Genomic DNA, 19,721 nt, shown 5'->3' with positions numbered 1-19,721 from the left:
CTGAAATGCTGGCTGTTCCTTCTGGGCGGCGCTGTTGCCTGAAATGCTGGCTGTTCCCTCTGAGAGGCACTGTTGCTGAAATGCTGGCTGTTCCCTCTGGGAGGCGCTGTTGCCTGAAATGCTGGCTGTTCCCTCTGGGGAGCGCTGTTGCCTGAAATGCTGGCTGTTCTCTCTGGGCGGCGCTGTTGCCTGAAATGCTGGCTGTTCCCTCTGGGAGGCGCTGTTGCCTGAAATGCTGGCTGTTCCCTCTGGGAGGCACTGTTGCCTGAAATGCTGGCTGTTCCCTCTGGGAGGCGCTGTTGCCTGAAATGCTGGCTGTTCCCTCTGGGAGGCGCTGTTGCCTGAAATGCTGGCTGTTCTCTCTGGGCGGCGCTGTTGCCTGAAATGCTGGCTGTTCCCTCTGGGAGGCGCTGTTGCCTGAAATGCTGGCTGTTCCCTCTGGGCGGCGCTGTTGCCTGAAATGCTGGCTGTTCCCTCTGGGAGGCGCTGTTGCCTGAAATGCTGGCTGTTCCCTCTGGGCGGTGCTGTTTCTGAAATGCTGGCTGTTCCCTCTGGGCGGCCCATGTTGCATGGGGAGTGCAGGGCCCAAACAGCCACTTGCTCCCACGTGGCGGCCTGGCTGAGAGGCGCAGAAGTCAGCCGAGCGCCACAGTAGTAGGGGAAGGGGGGTGGGGCGGTGATGTGCGGCATGACAGCGGCTCCAGGCCCTGCCCATGAATGTCACCACCCCGCCCCCCTTTGCCTCCTGCCATGGTGCTCGGCTGACTTCTGCACCGCTCAGCCAGGCCACCTGGTAGCAAGTGGCGCAAGCAGCCGTTTGGGCTCCGCGCTCCCCATGCAGCATGGGGAGTGTGGAGCCCAAAAGGCCATTTGGACTCTGTGGTCCCCCAAGTGAGAGGCAAGGGGGGGGGGAGGCACTAGGAGGAGGAGAGAGAGGGAGGGGGAGATGGAGACGCAAGGAGAGACGGGAGGCTCAGGAGAGAAGACGGATGTGGAGGAGAGACCTGAAAATCCCGTCTTATGATGGGTTAATTGGCTAGTTAACGTAAGAATTGGCCTTAGGGAGTCAGACCAATGGTCAGTCTAGCTCCTTATTCTGTCTCTGAGAGTGGTAAGTGCCAAATTGCTCAAAGAGAATAAATGGAATAGGGCAGTTTCAAGTGATCCATACCCAGTCTTCCTGACCAAGTTTTTGGAACTGGAGATTTAGGGACACCCTGGGCATGGCATTGTGCCCCCGATCATCTAGGCCAGTGATGCTCAACTTTTTTTAATTTGCGGCCCCCCCCAAGGCTGGGAAAATTTTTGTTGGGGGAGGGGGAGAATCCCCAGGAACATTTTGTTGCGGCCCCTTTAATTTAAAGCACTGATCCGCTCCCCTGCTGCTCCCCCCACCGCGTGTACGTCAGGAACCAAGCCGGAAAACAAAATGACGGCTGGCTCGGATTGAAGCTCAGCAACCCCCCAGGAAGGACCCATGGGTTGCACACCGCTGATTTATGCTAATAGCCACTGATGGAGTTATCCTCCAGTCTTGCTAGTGGCCTGGGTTCCAACATTTGGCAAGCAAAATAGAAGGCAAATACCTTCTGCTACAGAACTATGCCAAATTCAACGAATAGTTGGCACCTTTTGAATACTGAGCTCTTGTGTCCTGGGTTTGCAAACTCTTTTCTGGTCAGAGAGAGGTAGCATTGGCTCTTAAAACCTGCCTGCAACTTCACATGCATGCTCAGGCAGTGTTTACACTACCACTTATGTTGGTAACATTTATATTGCTCAAGGGTGTGAATATTCCACCCACCCGAGTGAAGTAAATTACTCTGCACAGTGATATATCAGTAGGAGAACTTCATCCGCCAACATAGCTACCATTGCTTGTTGGGGCATGGATTAATTATGTCAGTGGGGGAGCGTACTCCAGTTGGCTTGTAGCCACTACATTAGAGATCTTAGTGGTGCAGCTGCATTTATATTGCTGCACTGCTATAAGCTCTCTAATGTAGACATAACTTCAGCTCTTCTCCCCGAGACAGATTTTTAATTGGGCTCTACAGATCAAACCCAGTAATATTTCACTATTGATTAATGCAAAATAACACATGAAAATGCATGAACAGCTAGTACAAAATGCATCAAACACATACAGAAACTATTTTGTCTGTAATATGTGATGGTCAGCTCAATACTTAAATTAGAGCTATAGCTTAAAGTTGCAGAACATTTATTTAGCATCTGTAAGGAATCTATGAGCATGTACCCCAGGGCTATCCTTAGGTATGCACAGCATATGTAGCTGCGTGGGGCATAAGTGTGATACCCCAAATTTAGTGGTGCTCTATGCTGCATATGCTGAAGGACAAGCTTTGGCGGCCCCTGCCCAGCTGTCCTTCCCTTCTGCCTGCACCAGTTCCAGTAGCCCCTTTCCCTGCATTCTCATGGGCTAAGAACTGGGGCTCTGGGAGCTCCCAGCCCCATTCCTCATCTTCTCCCCCTCCCTTCCCTGAATTCTGCACCCAGCTCCTGCTCGCCAGGCTGCAGTGAACAGTAAGTGTAGGCCAGAGGCTCTGGGGAACAGGGGATGGCTGCACTGCTGGAGAGAAGCAGTGGTTTCCCCTTTAAAGCACTACTTCTCTCCAGCTAGCTGCATGGCTGTCTTGTTTTCTGGCCTCTGATCACACCACCCACCACTCCTTGTTCTTCCCGCCTGCTACCCTGAGGCTGCAGGCGAGCCTCCCTGCTCTCCTTCAGGGTTTCTGCCTTTCAGGAAATGGTATCTGCTTGGGGAGAGTTGGTAACCCCCCAAGACCTCACAGTTTCTGCTTCCAGAACCCAGTCTCCACCCGTACCCTACCTGCTTCCCCTGTGAGGGGGTGTATGTGTGCCATTGCTGGGCTACGTAGAGCTGGGCTACGTAGAGCACCAGCACTGGTAGGGGACAGGCCTGATGTACCCATTGCAGCCCATGTATCTGTGACTCACAGGCAATAAGTACGTTTAATTTCACTGTTCTTGTTGCTCCAGTAAAGTTAATTTCCTGGCTCTCTATTGATAAATTTTAAGATAAATAACAGCCCTGTGATACTATATCACCAGGTTGCTTTGAGTTATTCCTTACTTATACATCTACAGGTTAGCATGAAACAGAATGTTCTGTTGATCATGAATAGCCATAATGAACTTCAGTCTCACTGCAACTACTGAACCATCCATCAAAACTGCTTTTGGCATTTGTGTATTTTTAAAAGCTAATTGACCAGCTTTTTATATAGATTGAAGTAACTCTCCTCATCCTACCAGGAAGATAACTTTCCTCATCCTACCAGGTTTCTGAACAGGTTTTTTTCTCAGATAATATTAGGCCAACCTTATTTTAAATGTTTTCCCAAATATGTACCAGGGCACCACTAAGGAGAAGGAAATTGCCAGATGTCCCTCTGATTTTAAAAGATGTTCCCAGATACCCATATGCAGACACGTCTGTACTTTGTGAAATGAAGCTTAATATAATCCAACTAAACAGATATATACACTTTATCTAATGACTTAAAAGGCATTCTGGGCCTTCCTCACACCCAAACTATATTCTGGGTTAGGGCCATTATCTCTAGTTTAAAATCTTTGAAAACTCTGAGGCTATGTCTAGACTACAGGCTTCTTTCAGAAGAAACTTTTCCAGAAGAAATCTTCTGAAAAATCTTCTTCCGAAAGAGAGCATTCACACTGCCAAAGCGCATCAAAAAAGCAATCTGCTTTTTTGAAAGATAGTCTCCAATCAATGTAGATGCTGTCTCGCATTTAAGCTGTGATTACTATGGATGGACTGGCCACCAGGACACCTGTGCTTTTTCCTCATTCCTCTTCTTGCGAAAGAACTCCCTCTTCCCCGTCCACACAGCTTTTTCTGAAAGGGCTCTTTCGGAAAAAGGCTTCTTCCTTGTAGAAAGAGGTTTACTAATGTTGGAAAAACCCCTCTGTTCCTTCAATTTTTCCCCCCGAAAGAACATGATTGCAGTGTGGTCGTAAGTGAAGATTTTTGGAAAAAACAGCCATTTTTCCGGAAAAAAAACCCTCTGTAGTGTAGACATAACCTGCGTGTCTCTCTGGCCTTTCCCCTAATTGGGTAGCATTTTGCTATGGAAGGAAAGATTGAGGTGTTCCATTAATGGCATTGATTGTGTTACTGCATTTGCTTCTCAGGGGTAATTACATGACATTTGATCATTTTGCAAGCAGGCAGATCTATGCAGAGCACAAATCCCAGAGAATAGGGGGTGTTGGAGGAAATTCTACTTTCTTAGATGGTGGGAGAGGTCTGTTAGTAGCATCTTACTTGATCTTTCCCTTCCTCCTCCTCCCAGTTTTCTGTTTAATGATGTATATGTATATGACAATTGTATCCAGTACCCATGGTTCTTTGGAAGGCATCACGCCTTACTTTACTGTTACCTTTCTTGCTCCTCCACCTTTTTTTAAGGTGGCTTTTAGCTTAGTTTGATAAATGTTTCCACTAGAAGTTATTTATAACCTTCCCTTCCTCTTAACAGATAAATGGAATATTTTGGAAGTAGTAGTGGTTGAAGAGCGGCTGAGCAATAGCATGCAACAGCTGTTTTTCAGCTAGCAAATCTCTCTCATTACAGGGCTGGACTTTCTCACCCCTTCCTTATTAATCTGTTGGAGAGCAGATTGTCAGTGTGTTTGATTCAACGCAATCAAATTTGAAACACACATCCTTCCAGGAAGGAAAGGGAGTCTTGGTGGTTTATGTGAAGGCCACTTTGATCCAGAGAGATTAGGGAAGCTGAGAAACAACTCAAATTGAGGAAAGGGAAATAAGTGCTGGCAAAGAGACTCTGAAATAGGGATGCTAAAATGTATTTAACTAAGTAATTGAAATTTTAAGCAGTTACACGTGGGGTGGCATTCGGCTCCCTGGGAGTAGGTGTGCTGAGGAAGTAGCTTTTAAGTGTGTTAAATGTTTCTGAATGGGGCAAAGTCAGTTGCTTCCTCTTAGTTCTCATTAGGACTGTAAAGCTACATCTATACCACGGAACTAAGTATCCCAAAATAGCTATTTGATGTCTTCGAAAAAGCCCATTATTTTGAAATATAATGGGTTCGCTATTCAGATGTCCCTGCAAACCTCATTCCATGAGGATTAAGGGACATTTTGGAATAGCGTTCTATTTTGAAATTAACTCGAAATAAGCTATGCAATTCCTGTAGCTTAAATTGCGTAGCTTATTTCGAGATAAGGGTGCAGTGTAGACACACCGTAAGTGTGACTGAGGCCTGGTCTGTATTTTTAAATGTAAGGTTGACGTCACTAAAGTTTGTAAAATCCACATCACTTCCCCCATTCCCCTGACTGACATAACTGTTCTGACCTTCCCCCTGGTGTAGATGCAACTATGTTCCTGCTTTTTGTAGACATAGCTACCATGATTCAAGGAGGTGGTGTTCCTACACAGAGAGAAAAATCCCTTCAGTTTAGGCTTTGTCTGTGCTACAGAGTCTGTGCCCTGAGAGTGTGGTGATGTATCTCTGCTGGTATAGTGTCTGTAGCATAGCTATACTCTGAGTGTGCAGACTTTCAATTGTGCTGAAACCACTACTCTAGTGGTTGCACTCTCCTCAGCTTTGTCTCTGGGGGAATTGTTTGCTTTAGAGTATGAGGGGTAGTTTTATCCCTATCCGTTTGTTTGCTCCCCTAAGCTTTCCATATGTCTGTCTGCTGCACTTTTTGCACCCTCCTCCAACTTTGTAGGATATAATATAATCTCATACCATGTTCATTACAGTGATAAAGCTTCTTTCTCTTCCCCTTGAAATTTTCTGAAAGGAAGCTCCTTGTATCTAACTCACTCAAAGTGCAGTACCCCAGCACAGTAGAGAAGTTGTCTTTTTGCTGAAATCAGTTTCCCACCCTTTCTCCTGCTTCTCAGATACCCATCCTTAGGTTATGTCATGCTCCAGTCCCATCCCCATCACCCTCTGTACTTCATACTCCTGCAGGTTGTGTTTCATGGAGCACAGGTATTCATGATAAACCTATGTGTTTCAGTAGAGCATTTAGTACTTCCGTTCTGACGCTTCATGTGCATTGCTGCCCTCTAGAGCATTGACACAAAATTGTTTCACAATATCTGTCAAGTTCTTTGGTGTAATCCACAAACTATATATGAGGATTCCTTCCATGATCACTGAAGTGCAGCTATCTGAACATGATATAGTTTGGCAGAACAGGGTAGATCATGGAGAATACTAAATCTATTTAAAACTGCGCAAGGATGAGATGAGATGTTTGGGGCAGCACGCAATTTGAGGACCTGCACACAAGACCTGATATTGCTACTAGGGCTGTCGAGCGATTAAAAAATTTAAATGCTCGATTAATTGCGTACGCCTCCCCTTTGAAACACTGCGGTGGCATTTCAGTGGGACAGCGCTGCATGGAGCCTGGGATCACCTGGAGTCTCGAGATGACCATGGGCTTCATGCAGCGCTGCCCCTTGGAAGCGCCGTGGCAGCATTTCTAAGGGGCAGAGCATTAGGAGCCTGGGATCAGCTGGGGAGTCCAGCTGATCCCCGGCTCCACTGTTGCAAAGCCCCTTTGAAGCGCTGGAGCAGGGTGTTACAAAGCCTCTTTGAGGTGCCGCTCTGGTGCTTCAAAAGGGCTTTGCAACAGCGGAGCCAGGGATTAGCTGCGGATGCAGCATTAACGCCTGTGATTAACACGTTAAAATTAATGCATTAAACCCGTCCTGCGTTAATCACAGGTGTTAATGCAGGTCAATTGACAGCCCTAATTGTTACTCAGGTTTCAAGGGAGCCTTCATGACCCCCATGATTAGACCTGTTTTAAAACCAAATGATGCTGGATAAGTAATGAGGTAGGTATATTGACTATATCATCACTAGCTGCAGCATCTAAGTGGTTCTTGTTACTGTATCATAGGATTGAACCAGTTGCTTACTTAGCTGGTGAGAGGTGATTTCATCCTGTCATGCTGTGGCTACAGGCTAGAACTCATTCACTCTATTTGAGGAACTGATCTTCCAGTGTTCCAGTAGGGAACTGATTTGAAGGTCTTCGGTTAAAGCTTATAAAATGAACACTATCACTTAGTGGCATACTATAGCACAACATTATACTTAAAAAGTGAACCCTAGCTTGCTTTTGACTGAGCTACACATCTTCTTCATAGCTTTCTGAGTCTGTTAAGGAAACATGGATACATTTCAGAACTGTGAATCCTTCCTTGCATTCCTTGCCTGCCAGCCAAACCAATTAACATGAGGCCCCAGTTTTGCACGGTACTCTGAGGTTGCAAGTAAGGTGATGCACCTGATTTCTTGTATAGGAGAAGGTGCAGTCCACTTGCTTTGGGGGGTTCCATTGATGATCTCACAAGAGACCCTGCCGCAGGGAGAGGGAAGTGCAATCCATTCAAAAAAGCGCTGATTCTATGTTTTGTCTTTCTGTCCTCAGGGCCCAGTCATTTATGCGCAATTAGATCACTCCGGTGGACGACACAGTGACAAGATTAACAAGTCAGAGTCTGTTGTTTATGCTGACATTCGGAAGAACTGAGGAAATTCCATCGTATCCAAAGCAAAACAGAAATTCAAACTGGAATGGCTTGAATCAAATGTGACACAGAGAACTCACATGTGGCCTTTGATGCCTAGGCTAGGACCAATGCATGTGAATACAGAGAGATATATATGTGTTGTGTGTAAATAGTCTATTTAATCGTACAAAAGTGATTCCAGTGTTGCATGTTGAGATGCAGTAAGAAATCTGCTTATAAATGGCCAATATTCTTCTTTTGTATCTAGGATAAGAGGAGAAAAAGAGAAAATTCATAACATGGCAATTTTTAAATATATTTTAGCTCAATCATTAATGGGGAAACTGGAAGGTGCTAGCGGATTCTAGATTTACTGGCTCCTTTCTCACAGGGCTTTTCTTTCTTGAAGGGATGGATATGAGGAAGATAGTTTCCACAGGATATTTCCTCTTCACCAGGCTATACATATTTTCCTTAGAAAAACTGTCCTCATCTGAATGGGAGAAGGAAGAGTTAAGCTACAAAGGGTCTGGTCAAAATTAGCTATTTGAAATGTCTACTCTTCACCCCTTTAAATGTGTGCAAACTTTTAGATTTATATAACAGTGACATTGCTCATAGATTAATAGATGTTATGGCTAGAAGGGACCATTATTAGCTAATCTAGTCTGACCTCCTGTATATTGCAGGCCATAGAATTTCATATAATTACTCCTTTATTGAGACCATGTATTATTAGAGCTTAAAGCCAGTCCCTTAGAACACAGGGACTGTGTTGATCCAGTGGGGTTTGTGCAGTGAAAATAAAACCCAACTTTTCATAAGCAAGTGAAGGGGGATATCTAAGAAACTTCATATTTGGGTAACTTGCTTCAATTAGATCCTGACGTACCCTTCCCTGGCACAACCTGCTTCCAGTGAAACCTGCTGGATTGTTTTGTCCACTTGTAGCAGGAAGCAGGGGCTCTACTGGAGAGAAATGACATTGCACTTTGTGGAAAAGGAATAGTGATTAAAACTTTACTTGCAATAATCTGCCTATACCGTCTTTCCCTGAAGCTAGTTTAGAGTAAGGGGGAGAAGTGTGATGAATGGAACCTGCTGCTATAAGAGGACAGGACTATCCTTGGTTCCACTGTCACTGACTCTTACTAATGACCCACCCTCTGTGATCTGCTAGAACAGGAATAATTAAATAATGCATAGAGTATACACCCCTACCTATATTCCTGACACTGAGGCTAGCTTGCTCATTTGGGAATCTCCCCCGTGACCTGTTTAGTCTAGTTGAAGGCGTGTGAGCTAGACCCATGCTGGAGAGATTAATGTCAAGGTTTCTTGGATCCTCTTTGTTCTTCACTTGTATTTTTATGAATACTTGCTTATATTTTCAAAGGCTCATTGAGTCCTTCTGGAAGGAAACAAGCTGCCACTTGTGTGCAGTGAACTGCGGGCATCGTGACCTGAAGATCTTGTCTGAGCCTGGATAGGGACATGGAGCTTTGCATTTATGGGAACATAACCAACACTCCATGGCTGATATAAACAGCTTCAGATGTTGTTGTCTAAAGCTGGAGCCAGAAATACTTGATGCAGTATGGGACTGAAACTATTGTGAATGTCCTTTCCTTTGATTTGTCTTAACTTTGAAGCTTGTTCATCAGGAACAGTAACTTGTGTTAGTGGAAATGGAGTGAGTTGACTTCAGGTTTCACTCAGCTCAGAGGATTTTGTGATTGCTTTGCCGCTAATGAGATCAGACCTGGGACTTGATCAGTTTTAACCCTATTTTAGCCAATAGATCATGCAGATTTTCCTCTTTAGTCCTTGCTACTAACCTGGTCTCTGCCAGTTAAAAAGAAGTGCAAACCTTAAAGGGCTTTTAAAATTCCTCCAGATTTGCTGCCCTTGTCCAGGGCTGGCGCTGCTGAGGTATGTGCTAAGTCGCTACTTGTGATGAATGCTTTGTGTAAGTAGGAGAAGGAAGGCTTGTAGCACCGAAGAAGGGTAATCAGATGTCCCTTTGTTTGTGATAAAACAGGTGTAAAATCTGAAATGAGGATGTAAAACAGTTAATCTGTGTGACTAGATTTGGAAGGATTTGATTTTTTTAAATTGGTAAATGTCAGGAAATGTTGATTTCACTGTGCATGCACAAACTGACACAAAGTATACGTGAAATTTAGATGGAGGCAAAATAAGAAAAATGCTTCTTGAGAGCATATTAGTTTGACTTAAGGCTATTAATTTGTATATGTGGAATGTGGTGTTGACAATATGTATGCTAATAGTTATATTGCTTTAACTCTGTTAAAATCTCAACATCTATTGTAGTAAATAATTCTCATCCCTCAATTTCCCAAAGATGTGAAAGTTTAAACTAAAAAATACTCAAAATCCACAATTTTCCACAACTATGAAAATTTAAATCGAAAAGATAGGTAAAAATAAGCATTGATATTGTCCATCAAAATTGCAAAGAATAAAAAATAGAATCCTGCCAAGCTTGTATAAAATTGCTGCAGCTCAAAACCTCCATCTCCCTTCCCATGAAAAGAAGCATAAATTGAGGACTGGTTTACACTGAAAATTTACCTTGACATAGGTCAGTCTCATGAGGTGTGAGAAATCTGCTGCCCAGATAGTTGGTGCTACTGACATAACCCTCGGTATAGACTGCATTCTTCCATCAACTTAGCTACCACCTCTCTGCGTGGGTGGATTACCTATGCCAATAGGCAATCCGCTTTCTGCAGGTAGTGGTTTATGCTGAAGCGTTACAGCAGAAGAGATGCATCTGTGCTGCTATAGAGATTAAAGTGTAGACATAGCCTGAATGACATTATAGTGAAGTCCCAGACTATGATCTGTTCGTATTAACCTATTTTTGAAGCTATGAAAAGGAATGAATTGCCTGCATGCTTTGTTCCACCACCCCTTTCTGTACTGCAGTCAGTTACTCAGGGCTTGTCCACTCCAGTGTTTCTCAATCAGTGGTATGAGTACCCTTAGGGGTACTCAACAGAAGATTGGGGGTACATCAACACAACTGAAATTTGGAGAAAACTGAATAAGTTTTACAGCATTTTATTTTTGTACTTTTTACACCCCAAAATTTCATCGCCTGTCTGGCTATGATTAAGTTGTTTAAACAAATGTGTTGCAATGGTAGAAAAAAAGTTGTGTGTCTGAAAACAGTAGGTACTGGGGGTACTTATCATTTTTTAAAGTGGTACTTTATAAAAAAAAGATTGAGACACACTGGTCTACACAGTGAGACTATACCAGCATAATTACAACAGCAGAGCTATGCCAGCATCACAGTGTAGCGGAGTGGTCCCCAACCTTTTGGGGCTGCCGGGCTCCCGGGGGCAGGGCCACTCACGCACCGGGCACCCGGAGGTGGGGCCGCGCATGTGCCCGGGGGCAGGACCACCCATATGCCGTGTGCCCGGTGCTGGCGCCACCCATGCACCGCACTCCTTGGGCCGGCGCCGCTCCTATGCTGCACGCCCAGGGGTGGGGCTGCCCATACGCCACACGCCCAGGGCCAGCACTACTCCTGTGCCACGTGCCCAGGGTGGGGACGCCCATACGCCTCGCACCTGAGGCCGGAACAGCCCATGTGCTGCATGCTCGGGGCTGGCGCCGCTCCTGTGCCATGCACCCAAAGGTGGGGACGCCCATACGCTGCGCACCCGGAGGCCGGCACCGCCCACGTGCTCGGGTGCGGGGCCGGCCCCGATCACTCGGTGGGCGCACAGGAATGGCCCAGCGGGTGCCATAGCGCCCGCAGGCACTGCGTTAAGGACCACTGGCTGAGGGAAGGGGTTCTGGTGGTATAGAAAAACCACCTCTCTGAATGCTGAAAGCATTGCTTTGTCAATGTAGCTGTACGGGGAGGAGGTTAGGTCAGTGTAGCTTTGTGGGTTGGGGTGTGACTCCACTAAATCCCTCTCTGATGTAGCTGTATTGACCTAACTTTTAAGCCCTGTTCTGCACTTCAAACTGAGATTAACCTTACTGCATTGATTAGGGGGGTGAAAAATTCACCTCCTAAATACTGACTTAACCCCAGATGTAGATGCAGTTTTGTTGTTGGAACAATTCTTCCAGTAGCTTAACTGCTGTTGCTCAAAGAAGTGGATTACTTGCATGGACAGAAAAACCTTTCCTGTCACTTTAGGACGCACCTCTACAGTAAGGCACTGGAGCTGTGCTGCTGTCGCATCCCTACTGTAGGCGTGCCCCAAGTGTAGATCCAGCCTTACACAGTTGTGCTGTCCCAAGAGGCGCCTCCAATATAACAAGCTGAGGTAGGCTCTGTGGGAATTGCATTGTACCTACGATGGCGAATGCTTTTTAAATCTTGTCTTTACCTCATAGCACAGGATCTAGTCAGCGCCACGTACTATTTTCTACTTTTTAGGAGAAGGAGTTCTCCTGACTCTGTCTGTACTGAGAACAAGGTTAGTTATAGATACCCTTTGTGGTTATCTCCTTGACTCAGTCTGCTACAGGAACTGACACCTTTTTTTACTTGGATGGTTTCACTTCTGTTTTGCTTGTCTTTCCCTTCAGAAAACATGCTGCTGGAACTAAAACGATGGCAAAGCAGCAAAATTCTGTTTCATCGACTGAGACCTTTCAACTCTTAGTTGATTGCTAGCAAATGAGCATATAGGTGGAACATCCATAGGACTGCTGTTGCTACTTTCAAATGAATTGGTGGTCATAGTCATCTCAACACTCCTTTCCATACTAAGGTCAATATTGGACTGCAGTTCTACAGGGCAGCTTATCCAGGGTTAAGGGGGTAGGATAAAGATATTTTAAATGGTGCTTAGAGGAGATGTTGCATTGAAAGCCTTTCCACAGTAGCAGTTATTCCTGTTGATGCATAAAGCCCAGTCTGTACCTGTATTGCTCTGAGTTTTGTAGAGTTCTACTGACATTTCAGTTTATGCTTAGAGAAACTGAAAATAGTTGTTTGGGGGTAACCATCTGCCTTGTAACTTGTGTGCTATGTGTGTGTGTGAGAGAGAGAGAGAGTGTGAGTGAGTGTGTGCACGACACTTAAATAGTTTCTCTAGAGGGCGCACTGTTGGTGTGGTGTGACGAAGGACCATATGATCTGTAACATAAATGCCCTGGAACCTGTTTTAAACCTTGCTTGGTGTTTACATTATTCTTCTATCAGTCTAGGACATTTAAAATCAAGATTTTTCTTTTATGTATACAGAGGGGTGGGATTGGAGTGTTTTTTTCCCTCTTGATTGCACCAGATCACTGATCAGATATCTGGCGAAGTATCTGACTTTGCTGAGTTGTAGTCATTTTCCCGTTATACCAGAATCTAGATTTTGGCACATCGTATGTTAAAGGTCACCAGACTACATAGAATTTTAGAAATGTAGATCTGAAAGAACCTCAACAATTCATTAAGTCCTGTCCTCCGGTCTGAGGCAGGACCAAGTAATGAAGATCCTAAGTCATAAACTACTTTGTTCAGACTTTATTCCATTATGTATGTGGTTTGTTTTTTTTAAGATCTCCCTCCTCATTCCTCTCAAACACAAGCAACCCCTTTTATTTTAAGGTATTTCTGCACTTTCTAGAACTGGAATTTAAATTGAATGAAGTTTCCTGCCTTCTGGGGTGAATATTCTATGTGGTCTGGTCTCCTTCCCTCCAAAGCAGCTGCAACATGGAATATTAGAGACACTTCAACATAGAGACAGGAACTTTTGGTTCTTATTCCTGCAGACTTCTAACTTGGAAAGTATCTTCTGAAACAGGGAAGGAAAGCCACCTCCCCACTAAAAGGATAGAGCACCAATATCCTGACTAGCTTTGGGGGTGGAGGAAGCAGGAAAACACCTATAAAATGGGTGTATAATTGTGGAAGGGAGCCATGTGTATGCTGCTTGGCCTCACTATATAAAGTTAAGGCCATGGAGAGCTGGTCATAGCAACTGCGCTTTGTGCTTTTTTGGACAGATTCTCTTGATTTGGATACTAAAATCATACTGTTTAATTTTTCTTGACTGATTTTAATGTTTTCTATTGTAATCTTGTGACTATTTTAATACACTCTTTTCCATTATTGGTCTTTTGTGGTCTTTTGCACAAGTCTTATCTGGTTATGGGGGAGACTGGAATACACAAGCACCTTGCACCTTAGAGACAACACAAAGATGACCTTTTCATTCATCTGATATAAGCTACCAATATTGGAACACTGCATGGTTGGATAACCTTTTAGCAGGGGATCTTGGTGTGTTTTACCAATATTGAGCTGCACAGTTCCCCTGTAAAGCAGGTAAGTGGTGTTATTGATCTTGGAGGACTTGCAGGGAAGAGTGAAGACGTTTGCCCAAAGCTGCTCTGCAGGTCAGTATTAGTGTTGGGAATAAGCTCAGAAGATGTGGCTTCCAGTGTCTTGTCGCAAGCCTGCCACCTTGTGAAGCTGCCTTTATAGAATGCTGTTACCAGTCTTCAAAAGTCTCTAGACAAATCCTGTTAGATAAAGGCATCCTTTCTGGTAGAGAGAATGATCTCCCTACCCTGCTACAGAACAAATAATAATTGCACTTTGCAAAACAGATCCATTGGTCTGCTTCAGTGTCTGACCAGAGATATATTAGTCAGAGATGGTGACTTCCTGCCATATCCTTAGGCGACCATATTGAATGAAATGTCTTTTGAGATCCATTGTATTCAATAAAGGGTTTATGCTGTGGTGAACTGGGACTGTATGTAATCTCTCAAGGTGCAAGATGACTGCTGTGAGACCTGGGTGTTTAAAGGACTGAACAATGCCAGATAAAAATGGAGTTTTGGAACAGTGTTTAGTGCTTTTCCTAGGAAGTATAACGGGAGGTAAATACAAATTCCCCATCTTTGGTTATGCAAAACCTTTTGAAACTGCTCTGAAGAGTAGGTCATTTTCTGTTGATCATCTGTTACATGAGGACATGATCAAATCTTAAGCTGTATAAAGAAAATATAACTAGGAATAGCTTTAGTTCTGAATCAGAGATTGTTATGAACTTCTAACAACAGGGAAAACCCAGTTAAGGTTTTTGAAGTACTGATACCTACTAGAGCCTGAGGTTAGAGTTGGGGTAATCTTTAGTAAACTTATTAGCATGTATGTAGTTTCTTTTGCTTTTAATATGCTTTCTCTGTTCTCTTAAGAATAAATATGCATGCTTAGAAAGAGCTGTGTTGTAACTTGTAATTGCTGGCCATACATTTCTTAGAACCTCTGGAGAGAAAGCAAAGCATGGATACTGGCCTTTTAAGCAGTCTGGCTTTCTGGGGATATCTGTGTAGACCAGGAACTATACAGACTGAAAAAAATTAGGAGTGGGAGAGATTCAGGTATATACAGGCAGTCCCCGGGTTACATGGATCCGACTTACATCGGATCCCTACTTACAAACGGGGTGAGGCAACCCCGCAGTAGCTGCTTTCCCCCAGCAGACCAGGGAGATGCGAAGCTAGCGCCCCTCCCCAATAGACCAGGGAGACGCGGAGCGGCTTTTCTCAGCAGACACTTCAGCTTGAGAATAAAGGACTGAGGGAGGTGAGGTGTGGGAGAATAAAACTGAGCTCTGGAGAAATGTTTGGCTAGAGTTTCCCCTACAATATGTACCAGTTCCGACTTACATACAAATTCAACTTAAGAACAAACGTACAGTCCCTATCTTGTACGTAACCCGGGGACTGCCTGTATTCAAAAAAGGTAAGAGCTGAGGACCTGGGAGCCTAGTGTGAGTGCCCTTAAGAGACCATTAAGAGCAGTAGTTCCCAAACTTTTCAGCATCATGCCCCCTTTTCTGATTTTTGAAAAACCCTCAGGCCCCCCCCCCTCAGAAAAAGGAACTGAGCAGGGCAGCAAAACTTGATGGGGGGGCTGGTTTGCCTCGTGCCTCCCTGGAATTTCTTCACGCCCTTCCCCCGCCAGTTTGGGAACCCATGATTAAGAGGGGCTACAGAAGTTCTGAACTGTGACAATATTAAAACACCTTCTGCCTTTAAGATCTATGAAAATCAGGCATGTGCCTGCTCTCCATTAGTGGCTGTCCCTCGTGCATGTAGCTGCAGTCCAAATCCTTGTTATCTACTGGAAGTGGCTAGTCTGTCCTGCTGCCATGGCTACGCTGCAGTGTTTTTAATGCACTTGCTCGACTGGTTAGTGTGGATATGTCTAGCTGAGCTGGAAATTTACACCTCCAGCTCCAGTATAGACATACCATTAGAGGCAGACTAATATTGAAGCGGTCAGCTCTGGCCCTGTTCTAGCCTAGGCTACAATGTGACCAGTGAAAGGAACATCTATGCTGCAGGTGTAATTTCCAGTTTTGGTAGATATGCTGGCTTTGACAGAGCAAGTGAGCTAGGTCAGAGTAACTACTGTGGTGCAGCTACAGCAACTGACACTCTAGGCTAGGCTCCAGCAGCAGCTGAGCTTCCTCTTCCCTCCTCTGGGTTGGACTGAGGCTTTTGTCTATGCTGAGCTTTCATCATTACATCTTTCATTGTTCAGGGGTGTGAAAAACACCAATGAAAAAAGCGTTAGTGATGAAAAGCGCTGGTGTGGCCAGAGCTTCAGCCACACTCCCAACCACAAAGCTACAACCCCCGCCCCCGTTGGAGGTGGTCTCATTTTGTTGCTGGGAGAGCTCTCTCTTGGTGAGAGTGGCCACATAGTGAATATTACATCGGCATGGATGGAGAGGCATGCCATTATAAGAGGCACAACAAAAATACAGCCTTGAGCTTGCTGCCTGTGTATGTGAACAAGAAAGAACAGTGTGTCCCCCTTCTGGCAGCAGGGGTAAAAGCAGCATCTCCTCCCTCCAGCCAGGAAGGGGACAGAGAAAGTGGCACTGACTAGGGATGTTAAATATCACTTAATTGAATAGTCGATTAACCTCATGAATTCTTATTGGTTACTTGACTATTTGATAGTCCCTGGGGTGGGCCTGGCAGCCAGTGCGCTTCTGGCCCCACTCTTGAGGAGTTCCCTGGCACTCTGTGCTGCTGCCTTTGTGTCAGAGGCAGCAGCATGGGATGCCAGGTGGGAGCTGGTCCGCAAGGGGAGGCAGTCCCTTCATGGACTGGCTGTCTGTCACCCTGTGCTGTTACCTCTAATTTAGAGGCAGCAGTGCAGAGTGGCAGCAGCCCCTTTCTGGGTGGGGTCTGAGCTCCCAGACCTGGCACGAGCCAGAATGGAGCCAGGCTGCCAGCCTGCCTCCTAATACACTTTAAATGCAGAGCTGCTCCAGGGGTAGGTCCCAGACCTGGCATGAGCTGGGACTGAGCCAGGCTGCTGGCCAGCCTGCTAAAAGATTTACTGGCTGGGGGAAGAAAATGCATGTAGTCTATAGTATTAACCAATAAGCTTTTACTTATCAGTTAATCAACTACACTGTTACATCCCTAGCACTGACCTCAGTGCAAATCCTTTTCTCATAGCTTCAGTTGCCTTGGGCTGGCAGCCTCAGCATCTTCACCTCCTAGCTGTAAGTGGCTGTCCTGTGCATGGACATGGGAGAGATGGGGATAGGCAGACCAGAAACTTGTTTTCTAGCCTAGAAATGATTCTTTATTTGGTACCCTATCTTGGACATTGCTTCAACACACAGCCTGCTGCCAAGCCTTTGAGCTCCAAAATATAATTGGACATTTTTCTACTACTGTAGAGCTTACTAATAATTTTGAAAATCTGTTTAGATCTGTGGTATACAACCTGTGGCCTGTGAAGTTCACTTGAGAAACATTATACTTGATTCCAAATGAACAATGAGGAGTTTCCTGGCTGTGTCTTTGATTCAATATGTCGTTTAAAAAAAATTAGGTGTAGAACACATCATCACCCACTTCTGTTTCTTCCTTTTTGCAGGCCACCAGCATGACAGTTGTTATGCAAGTTCGGCAGAGCAGGAGTAGAAAGTTGCTCAATTTCCTGCTTTTTTGCTAGGTTGACGGAGCCCCAGGGTGAACAGGTCAGAAGCCTATCGTGCTGTCTTTACTCTTTGACTCTTTTGAAATACTTGGCCCTCAGATTGAAACTGTTGGTCTGCTGGTTTTAGAGAGTCTGGGCAAGCATAAAGAGCAGAGTGGGAAAGTGGAGAAAAGGTGTGTGCCCTCCTGAAGGGAAAGCAAAATGGAGGGAGAAAGATACAAAATGAGAAGAGATGAGAAGAAGAATAAAGAAAATTATGCAGAAGGAAATGAAATGCAGGAGCCAGGGCAAGTTTTGTTATTGAAAGTGTGTAGGAAAGATCCTCGGTGATGTTATCTGGTTTTATATTGTGTTTCAAAATGATTAAGTAGCGGGAGGGAAACAAATCTTAGTCATTGACATGGTACTGTTATCTCTTCTCTGTCACTTCCCATGTGCATGTATCATTTCCTAGGTAGCATGCTGAAACAGTCTTCAGGTTTCTGAAATGTTTTGAACATAAAATCAAAGGAATGTAGGGATGATCGGGATCCCAAGAAGTCATCGAGCACTGCCCCCTGTATTGAGGCAGTAAATGTAGACCTTCTCTGACAGATGCTTAAGAACAAGTTGGGCAAAAACTTGTGAGGCGATGCTACACTCTCCCTTGGAATCTTCTTCTAGAGTTTAAATAGCCTTTGTAGGTAGGAAAAGCTTTCTAATAGCTAACCAAAATCTTCTGTGCTGCAGAGTAAGCCTGTTACTACTTGTCCTACATTTGGTGGATGTGGAGAACATTTGATCAGTCCTCTTTGTAACAGCCCTTTAAAGTATTTGAAAACTAACTAGGTTCCTCACCACCACCATATTCTTTTTCTCAAGGTTAAGAATGCAATACGTGAAAAATGTGGGGCTGCTGTATTGATGAATACTACATATGCTATGATTGGCTGACTTTTTATCTAATGCTGGAGTTAGTCAAAAGAGGAAAGGGAGCAAGGAGCTATTGCTACTACACTATTAATTGCAGTGTTGGTCCAATTAAAACTATTACCTCATCTACCACCTTGATTGAGAAATCATTGAGGGAATTGATCAGAGCCTGTTTCCTGGAGCAGCCTGATGAAGGCTTTGTAGAGGGAATCTAAAGAAGTTAGGTGTATCTGCCTAACAGGGATGGATGTGGGGAGCAAGCTCAAGGTGTACTACAGATGGACTTACAACAGTATCCTAAATGAATATATTACATTAGCAGCAGCTGGAGTTCAGAAAAATCCTTCCAGGTAAACACCTTTTGATTCTGGAACTATTACAGAAGAACTCTGGCTATATTTTATAATGTGTTCGTTAAAGGCAAATTGACATTGGGAGAAACTATTACTCAAACTATTGACTACTACAAAACTATCCTTCTTTGAAAGAGTAAGTAGGAAGGTGATGTTTGTCATTGGTAACATCTACTACTAGAGCAAGGACATGCTGTTTCTGCTTCTAATGCATTGTTACATGTTCCACAGACTTTGAGAGAAGAGGACATTGCCTGTGCAATGGTGGAATCCTATTCCACCCATCCCGCAAAGAACAAAATCTCGCATGGGTGGGAGAGCTTACTCTCTGCCCCATGTTATGACCTTGCTATTAAGTAGCTTCCACTTGCTTGCTCCTTTGGGGGTGGATAGAAGCTGCCTTTTCTAAACTACACACCGTTATCTACTATGTCTGTCATACAGGGACCAGCTTCACTGAAGATACGCTTACAACACAAATAATAAAAATTCCCAGCTGGCACAGGCTCCAGAACTGCTTCATTTCTATGTAGATTTCAGACTTGGACCCTGTAGGCACAAAGCCCAGAAGTTTACACAGTAGTGAAACAGCCTGAGTAAGCTGGTGTAGGCCAGCTTTGGGGTTATTTCTATGGCATGGTTCTACAACTTTAGTTGATTGTAAACAAATGAGAAAATACTAGGTGGGGGAGGAGGGCGGGAGGGAAATGCAGTCACATATCCTCCAGAGTTGATTGTGTCAAACTTAAAGATGAACTGTAGCTCAGCAGTTTCTCTTTGAAGTCTGGTCCTGAAGTTTTTTTGCTGCAGGATGGCTACTTTTAGATCTGCAATTGTGTGTCCAGGGAGATTGAAGTGTTCCCCTACAGGTTTTTGTATGTTGCCATTCCTAATATCAGATTT

At 44.6% G+C, this 19,721-nt stretch overlaps 1 protein-coding gene across 2 annotated transcripts in view; it reads left to right on the top strand.

Moving 5' to 3' along the window:
* The window catches only part of MPZL1 (myelin protein zero like 1), a 61,668-nt gene extending 47,985 nt beyond the window's left edge, over window positions 1-13,683 (top strand). For both annotated transcript variants that reach the window (XM_075909088.1, XM_075909093.1), the window contains exon 6: window positions 7,496-13,683. In XM_075909088.1, the coding sequence (XP_075765203.1) occupies window positions 7,496-7,597 (102 nt within the window). In that variant the 3' untranslated portion in view covers window positions 7,598-13,683. The remainder of the gene's footprint in view (window positions 1-7,495) is intronic.
* The last annotated feature ends 6,038 nt before the right edge of the window (window positions 13,684-19,721 follow it).

The sequence above is a fragment of the Pelodiscus sinensis genome, chromosome 1 (genome assembly GCF_049634645.1).
Source record: "Pelodiscus sinensis isolate JC-2024 chromosome 1, ASM4963464v1, whole genome shotgun sequence".
NCBI classification, from domain to species: domain Eukaryota; kingdom Metazoa; phylum Chordata; order Testudines; family Trionychidae; genus Pelodiscus; species Pelodiscus sinensis.
The sequence above is the reverse complement of the archived record's forward strand: the minus strand, read 5'-3'. Positions and strand labels throughout refer to the sequence as shown.